Source organism: Cyrtonyx montezumae, unplaced genomic scaffold (genome assembly GCF_038088225.1).
Source record: "Cyrtonyx montezumae isolate F1298 unplaced genomic scaffold, pur_monq_1.0 scaffold_0, whole genome shotgun sequence".
Classification (NCBI taxonomy): Eukaryota; Metazoa; Chordata; class Aves; order Galliformes; family Odontophoridae; genus Cyrtonyx; species Cyrtonyx montezumae.
This window is the reverse complement of record NW_027071824.1, coordinates 37,549,796-37,571,205: the sequence shown is the minus strand read 5'-3', so window position 1 is coordinate 37,571,205 and position 21,410 is coordinate 37,549,796. Positions and strand designations below refer to the sequence as shown.

General features: G+C 41.0%; 2 protein-coding genes across 3 annotated transcripts in view; one reads left to right on the top strand and one right to left on the bottom strand.

Moving 5' to 3' along the window:
• EZR (ezrin) overlaps window positions 1-6,620 on the top strand; it is a 34,297-nt gene extending 27,677 nt beyond the window's left edge. The window contains exons 8-13 of the mRNA XM_065732710.1: window positions 1,491-1,654; window positions 2,809-2,939; window positions 3,517-3,677; window positions 3,961-4,053; window positions 4,587-4,835; window positions 5,179-6,620. Coding sequence (XP_065588782.1) covers window positions 1,491-1,654; window positions 2,809-2,939; window positions 3,517-3,677; window positions 3,961-4,053; window positions 4,587-4,835; window positions 5,179-5,343 — 963 coding nt within the window. The 3' untranslated portion in view covers window positions 5,344-6,620. The remainder of the gene's footprint in view (window positions 1-1,490; window positions 1,655-2,808; window positions 2,940-3,516; window positions 3,678-3,960; window positions 4,054-4,586; window positions 4,836-5,178) is intronic.
• SYTL3 (synaptotagmin like 3) overlaps window positions 6,555-21,410 on the bottom strand; it is a 30,902-nt gene continuing 16,046 nt past the window's right edge. Inside the window, exons 8-17 of one of the 2 annotated variants that reach the window (XM_065732697.1) lie at window positions 20,898-21,022; window positions 18,400-18,543; window positions 15,533-15,711; window positions 13,193-13,295; window positions 11,189-11,359; window positions 10,873-10,987; window positions 9,663-9,771; window positions 8,951-9,153; window positions 7,573-7,733; window positions 6,928-6,944 (exon numbers count right to left, since the gene is read on the bottom strand). In XM_065732697.1, coding sequence (XP_065588769.1) covers window positions 7,603-7,733; window positions 8,951-9,153; window positions 9,663-9,771; window positions 10,873-10,987; window positions 11,189-11,359; window positions 13,193-13,295; window positions 15,533-15,711; window positions 18,400-18,543; window positions 20,898-21,022 — 1,280 coding nt within the window. In that variant the 3' untranslated portion in view covers window positions 6,928-6,944; window positions 7,573-7,602. Of the gene's footprint in view, window positions 7,734-8,950; window positions 9,154-9,662; window positions 9,772-10,872; window positions 10,988-11,188; window positions 11,360-13,192; window positions 13,296-15,532; window positions 15,712-18,399; window positions 18,544-20,897; window positions 21,023-21,410 lie in introns of both variants that reach the window. The other variant, XM_065732687.1, reaches the window with a different exon arrangement.

Sequence of the window (21,410 nt, the reverse complement as noted above, 5' to 3'; positions counted from 1 at the left end):
TGCATGATTATTATTTTTTTATTACCAGACACTGCTGCAAAGCCGTGTGTATTCATAAGGCTGTCCACCTCTGTGCTCACTTCCACCCTACAGAAATACTGAAAGCCATGTAGAGACCACAATGTCCAGCGACCTACTCAGATACTAGGGCAAACAGCAAGGGTAGGCTTTCTGTGGAGAACTGAAATGTAGCTGCACTTGAATGTTGATTTTTAACATTTACATGCTTCTTTTCAGTTCTTTTAGTGTAAAACTTGCAACTTCTTTTGAGCTGTTGAGAACTTGAATAACTGGTATAGGTGGATGTCATTCTGTAAGCCTTGTGAAACTGCTGGAATAGTTGAGAAAGACCTGTCCTTCTCTTCCCCCACCCCAGTTACTGACCTTGGTGGATCAGTACAGCCCTATTGAAAATAATGCATGAAAGAAGAATTGATGTGAACACTAATTCTGAACGGCCAGGAAGTTGTCCAGATCTTTTCATATGCTTGCATCTCTTTTGAAAATGGCAAGCATTTGTAAATAAAGCAAAAATACTCGGTCCCCACTAGATGTGGGTGGGAAGCTCCCCTTTGTTCTCCAGTCATTGTTTAAATGGACATTAATTTAATGGGTGTCATTCTTTGCCACCTTACCCAGAAGAAGCTTTTTCATGTTGATGTCTGCCTGCCTACGTACTCCAACGTCTTCAGCACATTTTTAAAATACCAAGCAGCAGAGCTCCCAGCTGTGCTAGTCCAGGGGAGGATGAGGAAGGGAAGGGAGCTCTTTATGTTCTTATGTGAATGTTTTGTCGCTGGATTATGGCATTAAATGATGAACGCAACCACTATCTGTGCCCTTAGAATTTAGTTCTGACTGCAGGTGAACCTTGCTTCTAGTTTAGGCCTGTTCATCATGGTGTACAAATTTGCTAGAAACAGGAGGTCAGACGGATAGCTTGCAGCCACAATGAGCAGTATTAGACTCGCATAGCTCAGAATGCCTCTGGCAGGACTTGGGGGGAGGAAGCACACTGTGCTGATTAGATTAGCAAAATGCAATAAAGAACATAAGGCTTCATCATTGTCTTCAGAAAAATCTACATTGTTATTTTAATAGTCTGCAGCACATGTTTAGTTTTATGCTTTATCTTTCAGTCACAAAACCATGAAAGCTTAGAACTAATTGTTTCATATTGCACAGATGGTTACCAGCCAGCCCAGGGTCTTCTGCAACTGTACCGAACTTGGCAAAGCATTGTCTAGGTGGAGAGCTTTGAGCCTGTTAATTCTCTCTAGAAGTTACTTTTTCTAGAGGAGTAACTTGTCAGCTCCATATGCACTTGAAGTGGATTATATAACCAACAAATGTCAGGCTTCAGTTAACCTTGGTGGTCCTTCCATTAGCCAGTGAATGTCTGCGTTGCAGTGGGATCAGTGGCAGGATGATGTCTGCAGTCAGCTGGGAGAAGTGTGCTTGAAAAACTGACTGTGTGCTGTCTTTCCCAGGACTTTGTGTTTTATGCCCCTCGTCTGAGAATTAACAAGAGGATCCTGCAGCTCTGCATGGGCAACCACGAACTGTATATGCGGCGCAGGAAGCCTGACACCATTGAGGTGCAGCAGATGAAGGCCCAGGCCCGGGAGGAGAAGCACCAGAAGCAGCTGGAAAGGTGAGCTGGTGTACAGTCGGTGGGGTGAGGAGGCACAGGTAAATGATACAAATCTACCTGGGTTCCTCAGATGGCTTTAAATGTGAGCCACCTACCTTTGAGTAAGGTGTGTGTCTGTAGTCTTAGAGCTCTGGCTTACAGTGGCAGGACTCAGGTTATCCTGCAGTAGGAGCGTGAAAAATTCTTCTGGGTCAGACCGGTGCAGTCTGCTCTCCTGTTTACAGTGTTGAGAGCTGGTTCTGGAAATGGCCACAAGTTGTACCAGAGGAGGTTTAGATTGGACATAAGGAAAAGCTTTTTCTCTCAGAGAGTGGTCAGGCGCTGGAATGGCCTGACCAGGGAGGTGGTGGAGTCGCCATCCCTGGCAGTGTTTAAGAGGCACCTGGATGAGGAGCCACAAGATACAGTTATTAGCTTGTGGTAGCAATGGGAATCGGTAGGTGGTTGGACTGGGTGATCTTGTAGGTCCTTTCCAACCTTGTAATTCTGTGATTCTTTAAGGAACCATGCGCATGAAGTCACTGTGGGCTTCTGCGTGGAGTCATACACATAGAGGGAGGTTCTCCTGACTATGATCTGTGTTGGACCATGGAGTGGCTGGGAGTAAGGGAGCAAATTTCACAGGGAATGTGTGTGTATCCTGTGAGAGGAGGACTGGAAGACCTCTTAGAGACGAGGGAAAAAGGATTAATGACTGGACTCTCTACAATGGCTGCAGGTTGCTTATGATTCAAGAAATAATCCTTGATTTCTTCTGTATTGATGGCTTGTTCATCTGCATTCCTCAGTGCTGGTTTCTACACTTCCATGATTTTCCTTAAAACAGAAGTAGTAAAATTCTTCTCCTCTGCCATGTAGCACAGAGCCATGGTTCTCTCTCTGCAGCCAGTGTTTATTTGGTACTCTAAATTTTCAGGGCAGGCAACTGAGAATAGAAGTATTTTTATGAAACATGAATATTTAAAACTGAGCAAAAGCTCAGAAGCAGTTAAGGATGCATTTCTCTGTGCATTTCTGCCTTCTGGCTCCTGTCTGTAGCAGTCACATAGCTGTGTCCCATTTTACTGTCTGGAGAGGTATCCAGCCAATCTTCCTGCTTTGCTGTGGCTTATGTCTGAAAGTGAGTTTCAAGCACGAAATCTGTTCCTAAACAGGCAACAACTGGAAAATGAAAAGAAGAAGAGGGAGACCATTGAGAGGGAAAAGGAGCAAATGTTGAGGGAAAAGGAAGAACTGCTGGTGAGGCTACAAGAATATGAAGTGAAGACTAAGAGAGCAGAGAAAGGTAAAGTGCTTGCATTGTTTGACCAGATCGTGTGTATTGTGCTCCACACTTAGCGTAAGTCTAGTGACACTGGGATCTCTTGGCAAGGCATACTGACATCTACTTATGTACATGCATGAACTGCTGTCATCATCCAAGGCATAAGTCACAGCATCTGCTGCTTTTGTTGTTCGCGCTTACTCTGTTTTCCACTGTTGCCAAGAGAGTTTTAGCATGAGCCTCTTGCAGCAGTGAGAACCAGAGCTCAGCTCCTAGCAGAAGTAGTACTTTGGTAACAAGTCCTTCCAGTGAAATGGAAGCTTCTGTTTCAGTGCATAGATGAGCAGCTTGGAGACAGCATCATCTGTTCCTTACAGTAAATTGCCAGCTAAGGGCAGCAGAATCATGTCAGTGCAAATGCTCTGTAGATGATCTAATTGTAATGTGCAACGGAAGCTTCTGAATTTGGTTACTTGATGTATTTTGTGCAATAACTGCTTATAAGTAAGTGCAGTGAAGAAATATTGAGTTAACCTAAGAGTTTGTCTGTGCTTTGGCTGGGCCTGTGGACTAACAGCATTGATTTGTCTTTTCCCAGAGCTCTCAGATCAGATCCAAAGAGCTCTTCAGCTGGAGGAAGAAAGGAGACGAGCTCAGGAGGAAGCAGAACGTTTGGAAGCTGATCGTCTGGCTGCTCTGCAAGCCAAGGAAGAGCTGGAGCGACAAAATATTGACCAGATAAAGAGCCAGGAACAGCTGGTAAGACGTGGCCACTTTTGGTTAAGATATACTGTGCCAGTTACTTAAATAAGGTAGAGCCCTTGTAGTCAAAAGTGAGAAAAAAAATGCACTGAAGTACTAGACCACGTGATAGCATCATTGTGGCAGTGGTTTTAGTCACAAGCAATCTATACTTTGTTCTTCATTTCCTATTCAGACTTAACTAGAGGGGAGTGTAACACTGGGGTCTTTTCTCAGTCAAAAGTGCTTATTTGTTGTGGCTTTTTTTTGAGTCCTTTATCCCAGTTTTATTATTTAACAGGCCGCAGAGCTCGCAGAGTATACAGCCAAGATTGCACTTCTTGAAGAGGCAAGGAAGCGTAAGGAGAATGAGGTCGAAGAATGGCAGATCAGAGTGAGTACTCTGTCAAAGTTGTTCTGAAGTTCTATGCTTGGGCAGCGTGTACCTTGGTGCTTAGCCTGGAGTGACTGCTCTGTGCATGTGGAGACAAATATTCACACATGAGCAAAGGACAGAAGCCTTTAGTCAGAATTCAAAATAAGAAGTGTTAGACACAGTCCTGTGTGACATCCTTGTCTCTAAATTGGAGAGATGTGGATTTGACAGATGGACCACGTGGTGGCTAAAGAAGTGCCCAGATGACCACACTCAGAAAATTGCAGTTAACAGCTTTGTGTCCAGGCAGAGACCAGTGACAAGTGGTGCTTCTCATGGCATTAGAGCTGGTGCTGCTTAATAGCTTTGGTGACATGGGCTGTGGGATTGAGTGGCCCCTCAGCCAGCTTATCGATGTCACCAAGGGGCGTGGAGTGGCTGACATGCTGGAAGGAAGGGATGCCATCTGGGGGGATCTTGAGAGGCTCAAGAAGTGGGCCTGTGAAAACCTCAGGAAGTTTTCATTTTTGTTTTGTTTTTTCTTCCCAAAGGCAAGGGAAGCCCAGGAGGATCTGGTAAAGACAAAGGAGGAGCTACATTTGGTAATGACTGCTCCACCTCCACCCCCACCCATCTACGAGCCAGTGAACTACCATGTGCACGATAACCTGCACGATGAAGGCTCCGAGTACTCTGCCTACAGCGCAGAGTTCTCCAGCGAGGGGATCAGGAACGACCGCAATGAGGAGAAACGCATTACTGAAGCAGAGAAGAATGAGCGTGTACAGAGGCAGCTGAAGGTAAGGAAGTGTTTGGAGGGGAAGTAATGGAAGATTTTGTTTGTGGAAAATAGATGATTTAACCGCTTGGTTAAACACACAAAGCGTGGTGATTTCTTTGCTTAGAGATCCTACGGGGCAGTTTGAACAGCAGGCTGTGTGCAGAAATTTAGGTCTCGTCATTCAGGCTTTGGGTCATCAGAAACTCGCAGCAGTGGTACTGTTTGTGGGAACCACACATTGAATCCATATCGCTCATTTGTCCGCTCATCTACGAACTGTCAGAAGTCTCACCCAAACCACTGCTGTTGCAAGTTGAAAGCTCCTTGTGTATAATCTGCATTTCACGTTCTCTCCATCGCAGGCACTGACAGATGAGCTGGCGCAGGCTAGAGATGAAGATAAGAGGACCCAAAACGATATCATCCACTCAGAGAACGTGCGACAGGGCCGTGACAAGTACAAGACGCTGAGGCAGATCCGACAAGGCAACACCAAGCAGAGAATCGATGAGTTCGAGGCAATGTAGTGAGAGCTTACCACAGGAAGGCGAGACTGTGGGAAAGGCAGATCTTAATGCTGTGGTTCTGGTTTTGTTTTTACCCTGAGGAGGGGTCACTGTATGGTATTTAACAAATGGTCTCTAAAAACCCAGAGGTGTTTGCATCTCCCTTTTCTTCCATACCATGTATTAGATTTGGTATAGCTAAAAATCGATCGTACCTCTGATCCTGGTAACTTGCTCATGCCTTTGCTTAGTGCCAAAAGGCCTTATGTCATGTCTCTCTTTAACCAATGCAAATCCACATCTAGTTATAGATGCATGTCCTGTGCAGGTGCTGGATTCACCTTGGTCTACAAGTTAGCAACTGGGGGTGAATTTTGTGCCATATGTCTTTTTGTAAAGTAGAGTGTAAAGTCCAACAGGTGAGAGGTCACAAGTCAGGAATTGCAAACACCTGCGTGTGCACTGATGCATGTGCACGCACTGTTTTCTTCCTTGTCTTGATGCCCACCTGACACACAAACAGAAGAGAACTGACACCACCTCAGAACTGCACTGCATTGAAATAAGGCTTTTCCTGATCGCTGTGCTCAACTGGAGAAGTTCTGCAGCGACAGAAGTGTGGCATAGAACAGGGCCCCCTCCTCCCGTAACAACTAGGCAAGTAGTCTGTTGGAATAATACACTACTGTGTTTGCATTCCAGTTTCATAACTGATCAGTTATAGTGTAGTATTTATATATATATATAAAATATGCATTATGTGGATTGAAGTACTAGTTGAAAAGGGAAATAGTTTTGCTCTGTATATTTTGTTACTTTTCAGATTTAATGACTCGCATCTGTAAAGACGCCTGAGCACTGTAGTCTGCAGTACAACTGATTATTTACTATGAAGCATTATTTGTAAAGATCATTTTTTTACTTAATGAAAATTGATATGTACACATGATCCACTATATACAATTTTACTGCACCTATTTTTCTAACAAATTTTCTAATTTTTTAAATGTTTGATTTAAAGTTTCAGACTCCAAACATGAAGGGACTGCTTGTTTATATCACAGGTGTATCTCTCTATTAGAGAGCATTTCTGTGACCATTCCTTCCCCACTAATCTCCCCCCTTTCCTTGAAAATCTGTTAGAAAGTGAGATACAGCATGGTGTCAGCTCTTCTCTTCCATTTACAACATCTGTGCTGCTTTATACTCGAGTTGAATCTTCTCGTGTGGTGTTGTTTGTTTTTTATTATCATTTGCAGCAGCAAACATCTAAATAAAAGATCTGCAAAGTAACAAAGCATTTTGAGTTGTGTGCTTCCTTTCATTGTTATGTCCTTGAACACTGCTGAGCTGGAAAGAAGGGATAATACTTGCTGTAATGACGAATGGTGACCATCTTCACCTCAGCCCCAGGGGAGAGGTACGTAACAGCAGCACTGGTTACAGCTGTATAGATGAGGTTTCTGACCGTAACGCTGCTTCACTGGAGGCAAAGGGAACAGACAGGGTGGCTGGGCCTTAAGCTTGCATTTCCACCAGTCCACATGAATAAGTGATAAGCTGAGCTGTGCCATATACCATATGGATCAGTCTGACTTGTTAACACCTGTTCCCAGCAGCTACTGATAAAAACAAGGAACTTCCTGTAGCCGCATTTACTCTATTAGCTGATGCGGCACACTCCTACTGCAGGAGGATTTATAACTGGATAGTACAACACACATTAGAAAGCTGTGAGGCATGCAGGCCGAATTGGTTTTGGATCAGTAGCATGGGAACTAGAGATAGTTCTAAAGCATGCATATTATCATTGCCACATTACAGCAAGCAGTAAGAGAGGAGGTAGCTTTCACTCCCCACTGCTCACAAAGCATGACATTTGGAGTGAGATAACTTTTTAAGAAATGATCATCTATCTCTATGAGCTATTCCTTATCTGTGTTTGAACAACTGTAGCTCTACACCCAGAAACAGAAAGCTGCATACCATCTGTCTACTACTGCCTTGTCAGCATAATGCCTGTTGGTTTGTTAGTCCTGGGAAACAATATTAACCTTTATCTCAAGGCGAAGTATAGGATAACAAAGCTTTAGTTCTTTCAGAAATAAAACCTTCAGTGTCACAGCTGCTCAGACGTACAACTCAATCCCCCAAACACTGGAGTAGGTACAGTTGTAGTGTACCCTTTTCTCCATGCCTAGAATGTATATGTACTAGCTCAACTACCAACTAACTCAAAATATCACTCACTGAGAAGGGAAGACAGTTAGGCCATTATCTTCACGACTTAAAGTTTTCCATATTTGAATGCAGTATAAGTGTAAAGTCCATCCACGTGTTTGGCCTGAGGAACATTTCCTGCCATTGAAGCACCGATGGAGAAATGGGGTCTGTGAAATCAAGTGATTGCTCTGCAAGAAAGTACAATGAAAGGACATAGGTTTGTTTTTCAAACCTTTGCCTTACCCAAAGACTTGACTAGGTTCAGAGCTGCACCACCTCTGGCCCACATGACTGCATGAACAAGCTATTCATCCCAGTTCTATGGCAATTTCAGCTGTTCTGGAGCTCTTAGTGTCTTAACTGCAATAAACTGTAGTTAGACTTCTGAAGTAGCATTTATATCCTGTTAAACTTGGATCACTCAGTGAAGAACTTTTTCAAAAGCGGAGGAGCAAGTGCACACATTAAAAGTAGTAGAACAGCTTGGTGCTGCTTTGTCTCCAGTGACTGTAATGCATTATTAGGCTTAGGGCATGTTGTTGGCATGACTCAGAAGCTCTAGCAGAAAGGGAAATGCTACAGAACATCCAAACAAAGCTCTTGAGGAAGCCTGCACACCATATTACTGGTGATAATATTTTTCTGAAGTAGTATAACGAGGCAACACAAATCTCCGTCTTAAGCCTTTCATCTCAAATACTGACACCCAAGCATTTCCTATCAGGGAAGGCAGGCATGACAGACTCCCTTGGGCAATCGAGTGCCAATACTTCTCTGTTCAACTCCCAGTTTAGTAAGGCCTGGTCACTGAGTGAAGGATTTCCTGGACATTTCTCAGCCTTCAGAAAGCTCTCTACGTCAGACCAGGGTTCAGACATGCAATAGTCCCTTTGAGGCTTCTGAGAGAGCTTCACTTTCTGCACCACCTTCTAGAATTAGGTGTGGATATAAACTAAGCACATATCTGCAAAGCTGAACTCTTTTACATTGCTACTTCTTGAGGTCAGTTTTGATGTAGTTTACAGCATTTTTAAAAACAGCAAATTCATAGTAAGCTGCCCAAGAACAGGTAGACACATACAAAGCTCTGGCTGTGTTGATGCATCACCTACACTGTGCTTGTCTTCTGCAGGGCTAGGCACTGACCCACAAAGTTCCCATGCTAACAAATAGCTTCACCTGACAGTTCACATCGATGACCCTGAGCTTCTGCACAGACCTGAACTAAAATACACACATTGCTTCGGCAGGATCAAGGCCTGAGAGTGCAAGATGCTTAGGACAGGGACTGGGGGCCTGTGCATCAGGCACACAATAACAGTGCAGTGCCAATATGGCTTAGAAAGTTAAATAAACATTTTCTTCCATCCAAATTAGCATCAGCTTTCAGTGACAAAGAACTTACTTGCACCGAGCTTGGCTCCCCCTAGAAACTGATCGTGTGAGCCGAAAGTTGACTGGTCCCAGACAGTCAAGTGTAGACATGACTGCTGTAGCTGAGCTGGGGTAACATCAAAGACAAACAAGTGCTTCCACTGAGGACAGTCTTCCTTCTTCACCACAGGCGTCTTTTGCTTTAACTCTGCTTGGTCTGAAAGGATAAGAGAGCTTCCCCCCCCAACCCCAAAAAATAAAATAAAATGAATGTTCAGCAAGCCTACTGATCCAAGCAGTGCATTTCTCAATCAGAAAACAATGTTTGCGCTGATTTAACCAGGGCCCTTCTATTCGCCTTAAATAGCTCAAGCACAAGGAAGAACACGATGGTACTCAGTGCCCTTTTGGAACTGGCTCTTCCTTCCCTCCTTCAGTGTGGGTCTCCAAGTCTGCTTTTCCTCTGCTGTCAATGATGGCTGAGGGAATCCTTAGCAATCTCTAAATCTTAATGACAACAGTGCACTCTGATGCTACCTTCAGGATCCCGCCCTGACTGCCCCTCTGAGTGCTGCTGTTCTGCAGACATTCAAGTGCGAACTGGCACCACTAAGAAGAAGTCTGACCACGCATGAACTGTGCCATTTCCACACAACAGTCTCCTGATGAAAGTAAGTTAATTTTTTCCTCTGCACACGATGTTTGTGACGTTTTCCATTTGAAGTGTTAAGCTTCATACATACCCCTTAACGAATGAGTTTGGCATTCTAGCAGGTCTCAGCGTGGGCAAGTTCCTGGCCCCAAATATCATAACCTGGAGCTGGCAGTTGGAAAATCCTTGGTCTTTTTTTCCTGAAACAGGAAAGGTTATCACATTAAAAATCAGACCAGTTGATAACATAAGATGTCACTATAATTAAGAAGGAAAATTACAATTCCTATAAGGACTCCCTGCTGCATAAGATCATTTGAAAGATTTGGACCTGTTCATACAGTGCACTGATGACACAAAAAAAGTGAGCAGTACCAGACTGCTCTGTGATCTCTGGTCCAAACACAGAGCTTTCTGCTGTATTTGCAAAAAGCATGCACACAGTGCCCATGGGAGTGTTTCTCTGAAATAAAGGCAGAAAGAAATGGCCTAACCTGTAGTGTGGTATCGCTGCTCCGTTACAGCTCTACTTACAGGGCAGGGAGACAGGCATGCAGAGGGAAGAAAAGTGGAAGAAAGCTAGCTGGTGGCTTTGGGGTTATTGAGTTAAAAAAAAAAAGGCAGTAAAATTGACCTAACAGCTAATTAAGGTCTTTCTGTTGGTCTCTACCTGTTCTAATGGTCCTGAACACAGCTTTACTAGGACTCTAGACTTTTACATACCTCACTATGAACCAGGGAGGTTAGGAAATGAGGTTGCCCTATCCACAGCCCTCAGAACGTTTGTATTTCCACATCAGCAGATCCTGGATCTGATACACTGCTTGTATGATAAATGTACCATGAAAGTCAGTCATCACCAAGAACTGAATCTTGGCTGCACATTTTGAACCTAACATCACTCACGTGAAACAATCTCCCTAAAATGAGACCATGGGAGGAAGCAAAGGATGCTACTTCAGTACCTTTGGAGCCTTGCACCTTTTTCCTACATTGGTATCCTCTACCTTGGACAGTGAAACGACTGCATCACCTTCAGTGTAAGGTCTACCAGTAACACAACAGGTACAAGTTTGCCTGACATCTTGATATATCACACTGCAGCCATTACAATTATTTTTTTAATTATTTTTTTTTCCCTGGCATTAAAAAGCTGAAACTAGAAAATGTTTGGACTTTGAAAACATTAAAATATGGTATACTACAAACTGCACATAAACTCCATATGAAAACTGTCAGTCCTCCATTGGTCTCAATTCTTTTCTAGCCAAGGGCTTCACACATACTGGAACATTTTATACCTTCCATTATCCACCTTTGAAACTGGAAATTTTTATAGTGGGCTGGTACTGACAGCCTCGCAGACACCAGGAGTTCTCCGCTGTACTGAGTAAGATTATCTTCAGGCTTCTCATGCTGGAGAATGAGACATACAGAAATCAGCATTACATTCTATTCCACATCATTTTCATGACTCATATTTGTAGCAGGCCTTACTCGAGGGCTGGATTGACAGCATTCTTCCCCCAGTGACTTCAGAAGGATGATCTCTTTCATAGCTTTCTATCATTACATCCACTTCTTAAGACTCAGCTAAGCAGAGAAATTAGCAGTCACCTTGGATGTGAGCTGGTACCAGCTGAATGACTCCATTGAGCTATCTTCAAAACTCCACGCTGCAAGTGGGATCACCACTTCCCCCAAAAACACTCTGTACTTGAGTGCTCCTGCATGCCACACAGAGATCTGAAGCTGCCGACTTCCCAGCTGGGAGCACTCAATCTTGTACTGGAAAGAGAAACAGCATTTACAAGCAGTGCACAGGATGAATGTTGGCAGGATGCTCGCAGGCAGCCCAGCTGAAGCATGGCTGAAGGCACCTGGATGCAGACACAAGTACCTGTCTGAATGTGCCTTGCAATTTACCTGTTACCTCACTCCTCAAATGCTAAAGTAATACCCATGCAAATGTGAAACTACATCCCAAAAATACCTTGGCCTGCACTCAAATTATTAGTCCATATCTTTAAATCATTCCTGACTATTTTATAGTAGTTTTTTTTTTAATCACTATTTTTTTCTGTTTTACACTCTCAGTACAGTTTAACTGCTACAGTTGGAGGTCAGTTCGAGATTAAGACACCGAACAAAGATCCATTCTGGTCAGTGGAGATGTACTCAATAAGGATACTGTGAGTGAGGAAGTAGTTCAGGAGATCTGTCATTAATGCCTTGATCTACTCCCTAAGCATAGTTAGAGCCCTTCGAGTTGTTGTTATGTACCTAAGATACCCACAGTGGATTGGTTAGCCTGATACTACCCTCAGGTGACCTGCAGCCACCTGTACTGCAAGCTGGAGATGATGGCATGGCTGCAGGCATTGCTACTACCAACATTCAGGTGCTGAATCATAAGCTGGCTGTAGACTATGGGACAAACAGCCCTGAATCACTCAGTGACTCCTGAGAGCACCCGTACTCTTCACAATTAGCCACCTAAGTGCACATGCCAGGATTTGCAGAGGTCCCACTGAGTTGGCTCTCAGCATTTCAGTGTAGTTTGTCTGCACTGGCACTATGTTCAATTGACCATTTCTGCACGTTTAAAGAAATTTAAATTATTTCTAATTAAACTGAGTGTTCACACAGCCAGCTTAGGCATGGCTCTCACTGTATCTGTTCTGCATCACTGGCATTGAAAAGGGACTACGAAATAAGAACCAAATATTTCAATGATAGGTGCTTCTTCTCTCTTGACTTAAGCCCTGATGTTCAGACTTACTGAAAGTTTCACATAGTTTAAGGAGAAATATTACAAACTCATCCCTCCATTGATTTTGTTTCCTTTCTCTTACAACGTGTTGCTGAAGAACTCATCTTATTTGCTGCTGTAGCTTTACTGATGCACACAAAGAAATGGGTTTATAGTGATCTGAGCACAGAACTGGAGCAAGAAACAAGCAAACCGATCTCAGCTCTCTCCTCCAACAGCACTTGGCTTCAACTTCCTATCTCATTAAGTGTCTGTGAAGTGAGAATAATGGCTTCTATGTTCTACACAAAGTTGTTAGAAGGATGCTAAAATAATCGTGTAAGGCACTAATGAATTCAAATCATACCTACTGTTCTCTGGTGGGATTACTAATGTTTTAAATGAGACAGTCCAAAGAGCCAGTCTGGCATCAGCTGTGCACACACAAGAGAGCAGACAACATTTTAGCAAAGTGGAACTCAGTTAGCATTCAGCTAACTGCAGAGAGACACTCCCAAGGACACCACATAAAAGGGTATCAACTGAAAGGGTTAAAAACATAAAATTAACTTTGCTCTGCAATACACTCAGTTCCCGAACACACCAAATAAAAGACACTTTGCTTTTGCCACAAGGTAACTCGGAGCAACACAAAATTGTTGCATGTTTTCACACACAAAAACAGAGTTCACAATTTAGTAACATAACTCCAAAAGCATTTGCAGAAACCCATTATATTTTAATGGCTACTGTCAGTGACTTTTAGAATTGCCCCACCAGGACATTTCTGAACTCACAGGACTGTGCATCGTAGAAGGAGACATTACCATGGAAAAGCATGTTTGGCAGCACACAATTGCAAACAGTACCTTCAAAGTCTCATCGAATTCTGGATTCACTGTGTTCTTTTTGACAGCTGTCTTCCGCTTACTCCGAGAAGATTTATCAGGAAGTAAATAAACCTTGACATACCTTGTAAATGGAGAGGGAATACAGAAAGTGACCACAGGGGAGGTGGGGAGAGAAATAAAACTAAGAAGAAAAATAAACTATTTAGAAGAGAATAAAAATTAACTCACTTTCACTGGCTTTTTAACTTCCTAAGCAATAAAACAGCAAGTTTTGATTATGCATATATCTCCGTTCTCATTCAACTAAGCAGGCAGACTACAAAGATCCCTGTATGTCATTCAGATGATGTGCTTCAATCCTATTATTCTAACCAGAATAATCAGGTATGGATAGGAACCTTCTGGTTTCTTATTCTTGGTATCCAACAAGCAGCCACCAAGGAGGTCACCTTCTCAGTCACAGTAGCAGCTCCATAAGAAGCTGCTAATGTGTGTAATATGTGTAATATAAGTAACATAAGCTGCTAATAAGTGTAATATGTGCTCAAATTAAAATAAAAATAAAAATGAATTTAATCAAGTACAGGTTCACTGCTGCTTGCTGTTAAGAAGATGCCTTTACAACAGTAAGTTATGTAGCAAATTAAAGACGCAGTCGCAGCTATAACACAATCATTCCTAACTTTTACAAATGTCAACTGTTATACCTACCACTAGACTGAAAGTAGTTTTTGAAATCACTTTAATGCTGACTCAAGGAAAAACAGTTAAAGTCTTCTGGAAGCTGAGTTGAACTGATATCGAGCACCAACACCATTTACACATGGGTAATTGTCATGTAAAAATTATGACTTAGTCATTATTCTCCCTAATATGGGTTCAATGGGTCATATTATTGCTACGGCTTCAAAACTCATGAGTATTAGCAATAGAGAGTACTGGCTCACAGCCTGGCAAGAAGATATTTAACTGTGTTTTTGGTACACCTTTCAGACAATATGAGTTAAACCAGTTCTAAAATCACCTTATCACCTCACTCTTAACTAAGAGTTATGATAAAGGTCTCATATCATCAGTGCAGAACTTACACATCTTCCCTATTCTTTCAAAATCTATCTATAGTTAAAATTACCTTTTAAAAATATTCAGGTACTACAACTTCTAGCTTCTTACTCAATCACCCCAGACCAATTTAATTAGGAAACTGGCACTCAAAACTTCAAACGAGTCAACCAGCTAAACAGTTCAACAGGTTTCAAACACTACTTACAAGGGTTTTTTGCTTTTTCTTTTTTTTTTTTTTTACTTTTTTTTTTCTTTTTCTGTTGAGTGCACTGACCACACTTTTTCTTTTGGCTTGGAAACCAAGATAAATATACCAATACATATATACTAGTAGAGAACAACATGTTCACTACACAGCTCTTCCCACATCACTTCTCAGGCTTCCTGCAACTGTTTGTCTTGCTAAATCATCAGGGGACTTAGAGAACTTTGACCCACTCCTGAAGCACTCCCACAGTTCTGCTCCATGAGCTGCTCTTCCAGCAAGGCTGTTTTCATCACCAAGCTCATCTTTATGAGCTTCCTCCACAAGTTATGCAAAGTCACATTCCTTCTGAGCGAAGGTGGCTGCAACCATGTGACAGCAGGGACAAGAACATGTAGTTAGGTATTCTTCTTGGTGATTTTCTACAAATGATTACTGCGTGGTCAGAGATCATTTAGTAACAAACAAACAAATCACCAAGGCTTAACTGTCCAAACAATCATTATTTTGTCCACAGAAGTAAGCATCCTACTTCTTGTGGCAGTAAGTAATTATTAACCATCTTTAAGTTTTAAGAAGCATTGCTGTACCTGAAATTTCCAATCTTAGTGATGAGGAAGATGGAAGCACAGAAGGAGTACGTGTGCAGTCTGCGTGTGTGGCAGTAAGCCACACTGAGTCAGCAGATGAACTTGTAACATGACTCACCTTTCAATTTCTCATCTTGTGTTTTAGCCTTGTGTGTATTAATTTTGCAGGCACAGCTTAATAGCTAGAATCTAAACTGCCACTTTCAAGATCCAAAGATCATCAACAGCACAGATAACCAGCTGCCTGCTCACAGGCAGGGAAACAGACAATTAATAGCAGAAAATTTTGAGAAAAAAAAAATCAAGAACTGATAAATATGAAATGTGTGCTTCCCAGTGCAGAGACTTAAAAAGTGCAGGTATTTACTGGACGTTCTGGAAGACTTAGTGTAGCGTAACACCACATAGTAATCCATTTCAATTACAGCATATGCAAGTACCTTCAAAAGAGTAAGCAAAATATTCTGTTTTTTTTCTCTTTCTCTGTAAAATACTTACGGATTACATTTTTTCTTCTTCTCCTCTCCATAAGCCAGATTCTTGCATCCCCTGATGCAAATTTCTAAGATGCAAGCTTTGAAGATGTATCTTATGGCAAACTCTATTTCTCCTGTGACATTAGCTTTGCCAAAGTTGCCAGATTCAGTACAAGTGCTGTTTAGACTGTACAAACTCCCCTAAGGAAAGACAAATGTTTCAGAAAGTAACTTCAGATCAGGTAGAACAAAACATTTATTTCCTTCAAATGTCAGTACTATTTGTCTATAGAGCTATTAGAAATCATGAAGATTTCAAGTAACATGTATAAAAATCATTCTGTTGCTTACATAACAGCTCTGGAAATTATAACTAATCACAATTCTACTGCTCTGTCTTTTCTACTCTAATAAACTTATGCTAAGAAAGTACTTCCTTAGGTAACTTATAGGTCTAGAAATTGTCTCACAATTAAACTGCTATGTGGTTTCCCATCATAACATGGGCTAAGAGAGTTCTGTCTGCAAGTAATAGTTACAAAAAAATCTCTGAAATTTGCAAACACAAATTACAGAACTAGACTGCAACTGATACTTACAGCATCATTGCTGAGATGCTAGCTTCTATTAGGCATTAATGGAAACAAAAGCATCATGGCACAACCAATAAATACTCTACAAGACGACCCAATTCCATATAAAAATGACATACTATAGCAGACTGCTCAGAAGATATTAATATACAAAGACATCCAGCTGTCACAGGTTACTGCATTAGGGAGGTGTTTTTCTGGCTCACCTCAGCCACTTTGCTCTTTCATCTACTTGTGCTTACAGGGCAAAGGTTTGGATGCTCTCCATCCAGATGTATATAAACAGTTATTCTTTTTCTAGCATTTACAGAAGCCATGACTCTGAAATGAATGGGAAGTCCACAGCCTTTTCTATGGCCCCAGTATGGACACTTAACTTGCTAGCGCTATTCTGACTTCACTGTAATAAACTAAACCAGAATAATTTGGTCTTCATTCATCTATAATGGTACTTCTTAAAATATGCTCTAGCATCTTTTTACATATCACATACCATGAGGAAAAGCTTGTTGGAATTAATCTCACGGTAACATCGTCCTAGGTTGCTAAAATATCTGTTAGACCACTCCCATCCCTCTGAAAAACACCACCAACCCACACAGGATCTGTTAACCAAGGAGTTCTGCATTTCACAACCCAGCAGCTAAGAGTGCAGAGTAGTGTTAATAAGATCAGATCTTCTGTGCAGATGCTCCTGCCAAAATGCTCTCTCCAATGCTGCAGATGTGCAGCTTGCCAAATAATCATTTTAATATTCATGGCAACTGAATAGAAACTTACTCAAAGAAGCTATCAACTCAATCTTACGGGCTCAAACCTGACGAAACAAGGATCAGAGTGGTTATTAAGGAAGTCATAAGAAGTGCTAGGGCTGCTGTGACCTGATGCTGCTTGCACGTAATCTCACTCTTACCACAAGCTGTATATCAGTGCAACCTATCCCTATTGCAGCTTCGTTCAGTTCTGCTCCTTCATATCCTAACATAGAATATTTTTAGTCTTCTGACCAAATTTTCCACAAAAATCTTTCACTAAAAAAGAAAAAAAGAATCCACGTGCATTCCTATCACATGTATCTTACTAGAAGTTCCACAAAACTGACCCAACATTTATTTCACAGAACCTCTTATTCTTAGAAGTTGGATAGCTATTCTGGTTAATGATATTTGGCTTGAATGCCATTACACACATCTCCCACCCGATCAGAAATCACCTATAGTCAATCAGCATAGATATCACTCATGCTTTTGCTTTGTAAAAAGTACTTGGAAATTATTTATGTACTGCACTCCTGCTGGCATGACTGGAAGGAATATCTTCTTATGTTCTGGAAGACATATTTTCATGGAGCGGTCTTCAACAACAAACATTTACCCATAGAAGGAATTCTACTTTTAAAATCAGGTTGTGGTGGTCTATAGCCTAGTTCAAATAGCTGCCAATAGAATTACAAGTGTCTCCCAAAATCATTATCCGTTTGTCAGTACAATACCTTCAACTCCACAGCTCAGTAAGCAGGGAGAGAAAGACAAAATCCTCGTGTTTTTTTACAGTGAGCAAGCTGGTTTAATTTTGATTCCTCAAAAGCCATTTCAGTTCTCTTCTTTCCAAGATCAGAGATGGATTCTTTGGACACTTCACCATGATTAATCTCATCACTAATACATAGAAATCAAGTCCCACAGCTAATCATGGAGACTTTAAAGAATATACTGAATTCATTCACAGCTAGCTTACTTCTCTGTAATTTTCAGTATTCATCAAGCCACTCAACAGAGGAAGTTTCAGTAACATCCTCCAAGCCTATCAACTGTACCCCTGACTTCCTTAACTGCCAGCTTTCTCCTCATTCACCATCATTCTGACATTTGAATTTCCACTGACATTTGCATTACCACAGTTCTTGCAGAATAACAAAACCCTTGAGTTAAATAAAGTTAAGGTAAAAAAGAAAGGTAGCTACTAGACTAGAAAGAATCACGTTCAGTATCTCAATACTAACACAAAATGGAAAGAATGTTAGCTGCATTTGCAAAATTCAGAGGAACCTAATATATTAGTTATTTGTTATTAATGCCTATATCCAGCTATCAATTATCTGCTACTAATTTTATTGGGCTTGTGCTGTAAGAAGTTCACAGTGTCTCTTCAAGGGCTAGAGAAAAAAGGCAGAGAACATTTTATCAGAAAGAAACTCAAGCAAAATTCTTACATTCTGTAATATAAATCAGTATCTTAGCTTTTACATTGATCTCCATTTGGTACCTGCTCTGCTGTGCCTCACACTAGAACTTACGTATTTCCTGCCGTCACAGAAAACAGCATCACTTGTGGGACTGGTTGTTATGTCTTCCTCTTGCTTGGAATTCCTTTTGGTAAGAATTTCACTGTTATCCTGAGCACCATAGAAGAGCTCTTGAAGACTGGGTGTACTTTTCTTCTGTAAGAGATTCAACAATTCATTTTGTGGTTTTTGTTTTTTAAGAAAAAAGTCTCGCTTCCTTCAGAATATCACAAGAAAATTAAGTAAATATCTACAGCTCACACTGACCAACGTCACACAGATGGCATGTTTCCAAGAAGAATGTAGCAACTTCATTTAAATGTTAACTTGCAACGTGCTCATTTCAGCTGGCAATACATTCATTATCTCCATCATATTTTTAAATCAACACGCCACCAGCTAAGCCATGGTTCGCTACCACTGCAACTGTTAATCACAGCCTATGAATAACAAACCCAAAGTAGTAATATAATCAATAAGAGGCCTTCCTAGTCTTTAACAAAACAGTAATTTTGAAAAAGAAAAAAAATATATCTTGCCTCCCTGAAAACAAAAATAGTATTTTCTAAAATGCATGACGCATGCATGCCCATGCCTATTTAGACAAGTATGAACATAGGTTGAAAGAAACTTGAAAACAGGAGACTGACAAGTTCTTATTTTGCTTTGATTATAGAAAAAAGGAGCTTTTCTTGACTTTAAGTCCATTCACTTTCTCACTCCTCCCATGAAAACCTTGATAATCTGTGGAAAATGAAGTTATGCAGCAGAATACCTTCAGATTTACCTTCAGCACCTCTGTTACCAGCAACATCAGAGCTAACTGAATGAAGTGCCAGAACACTGGCATATATATTGGTCATTCAGACACAGCATTATCCATGAACAACAAAATCTATGACAAGTACATTCACGGTCCAAAAGAAGAGAGTGAACTGAGAGATTTTAGAGTTAGGGTCTAATAAAACAATTGTATGACAAGGATTACCCAAAAGACTAGAAAGATGATAGTGTGACTGAATCAACAAAAGGATAAGGACTTGTTTGCATAAAAAAAAAGAAAAAAAAAGTTTTTGTACGTTTAACAGACCTAGGAAATTCTTCTGCACCACCAGCAGAAAGCACTGAAGAATGAGAACAGCAGAGAAGATGGGGAATACCTTGAGACTACCTCTGAAAAAACAGGATGTTGAAAATCTGAAGCAGCATGCTGTTACTGTAACACACAGCAATTTTTACGTATAATAACTACTGTGCCTTAAAAACAAGTATTTGAACCTAATACATTTCCTCGTAAGAAGGAAAAAGACAGAAAATGTACTTGGGACAGAGACTCAAAGAGAAAAACCCAAACCGTAATATTTCTCAGCAGTGAGATTTCCTCCTGCTTTTCAAAAATCTGAAACACCAGTTTCACTCCGTAACCAAAACAAAATGCTTCATGCTGTTTTTTAGCTGCTTGAATCCAAAAGACTTCTCTGCCGTGTTAAATGAAAAATAAGTGACTGACAATGCAAAATGCCAATGCTTAAGTTTAGCTTCAGATCATAAGCAAGACTCAAATCCAGCTCTAACCCTGCAGCAGCACACATCTGCTGTCACAGGAGCAGTAACCCACAGGTATACACACACTTCAAACAGGTTCTAAAGTTTGCACACTTGTGCTTGTTCTCCCACTGACTTTGGTATAATAGCACCTAATTCCTTAAATTCATCTAATGAACTTAAAGAGCTGATAGTGAAAGGCCATAGAAAATGCTATTCAATTAACTTCCTAAATTCAGTCTTTAGGCTTGCTGGCAGTGCTTGAGATTGCTTTTTATTTCTCTTTTTTTTTTTTCCCCACTATTATTGAATGCAAACATAATCTCTTATAACATTAATCTAAATAAATTAAGCTCAGAGCATACCACAAATAGAGAGATATTACATGGGAAACAGATCTTGCTCTTGAGACTAAAGTGGTGCCCTAGTCTTATATCCTAACATAATCAAAAGGGCAGCTACATCTATTATTTCTTAGTTACTCTTAGGAGAAACATGCATACTTTCCAGGGAAAAATATGTATGTATTTTTTTTCAATTAATCCACTGAAAAAAATCAGAGTACTTTCTGGCATGTCAGTAAGGGCAAATGTCAGATTTTCCACCTGGGATGAGGTAACCCTGGACAAGAAACAGAGAACCTCCTCACATTCTAATAGTCACATAGAGCAGATGCCAATTAGACCCAGCAGGGGCTGTGAGCACCTGAGAGAAAAGTGACCCATCCTTTCCCTGTGCGATAGTCTTCGTAAAAATCCCAGTTAACATTCCAGATCTGGGCTGACATCAAGTGCAGAGACTCAGTCAAAAGTCACGTGATTCAGAGGTCTGGCCACAGTTTGTGAACATCAGCTACAGCTCTGCAAATAAATGCAAGTAAAATTCCAGCATGCAGGTCATGATTCTTAAATTCCACGCCCATAACAGCTCTTGCAGCTAGACTGTGTGTACAACAATGTGGATACCCTGCTCGTGATGTTGATGGCAGTATCAGACTGGCTCCTCCTTTGCTTCCTTCTTTCCACATTACGCCCATAATCCGTTGTTAGAAGACTTCTGTCAGCCATATCATTCTGGGACTTAGAGATTTCTGAAACAAATACAAAAAGAAGTCACTAGAACAAACATTGCTTGTAATCTTGGAGTAATCTTGCTTACAGACAAATAATGTATCTTTCAAACATATCCTACAGTTTTGCTACAGAACTCCTAATAAGAAACAAATGGGATGGCATGTACTCAACCCATTTTGTCTAATTATATTTTGCTTGCCTGAATCTTTCCTGCCATTTTAACCAGAAATTATAGTCTTTGCCTCCTTTCATTACAGCTGCTGCAAGAGATAGTTTTATGCTACTGAACATAGTTTTCTAACAGAAATAGCCAGTACAGTTTCTATATGCCATTTGATTTGTAAAGTATTTTGGTTCAGGATAAAAGAAAGATCATTATAACAACATTCAGTAACACAAGAGTGA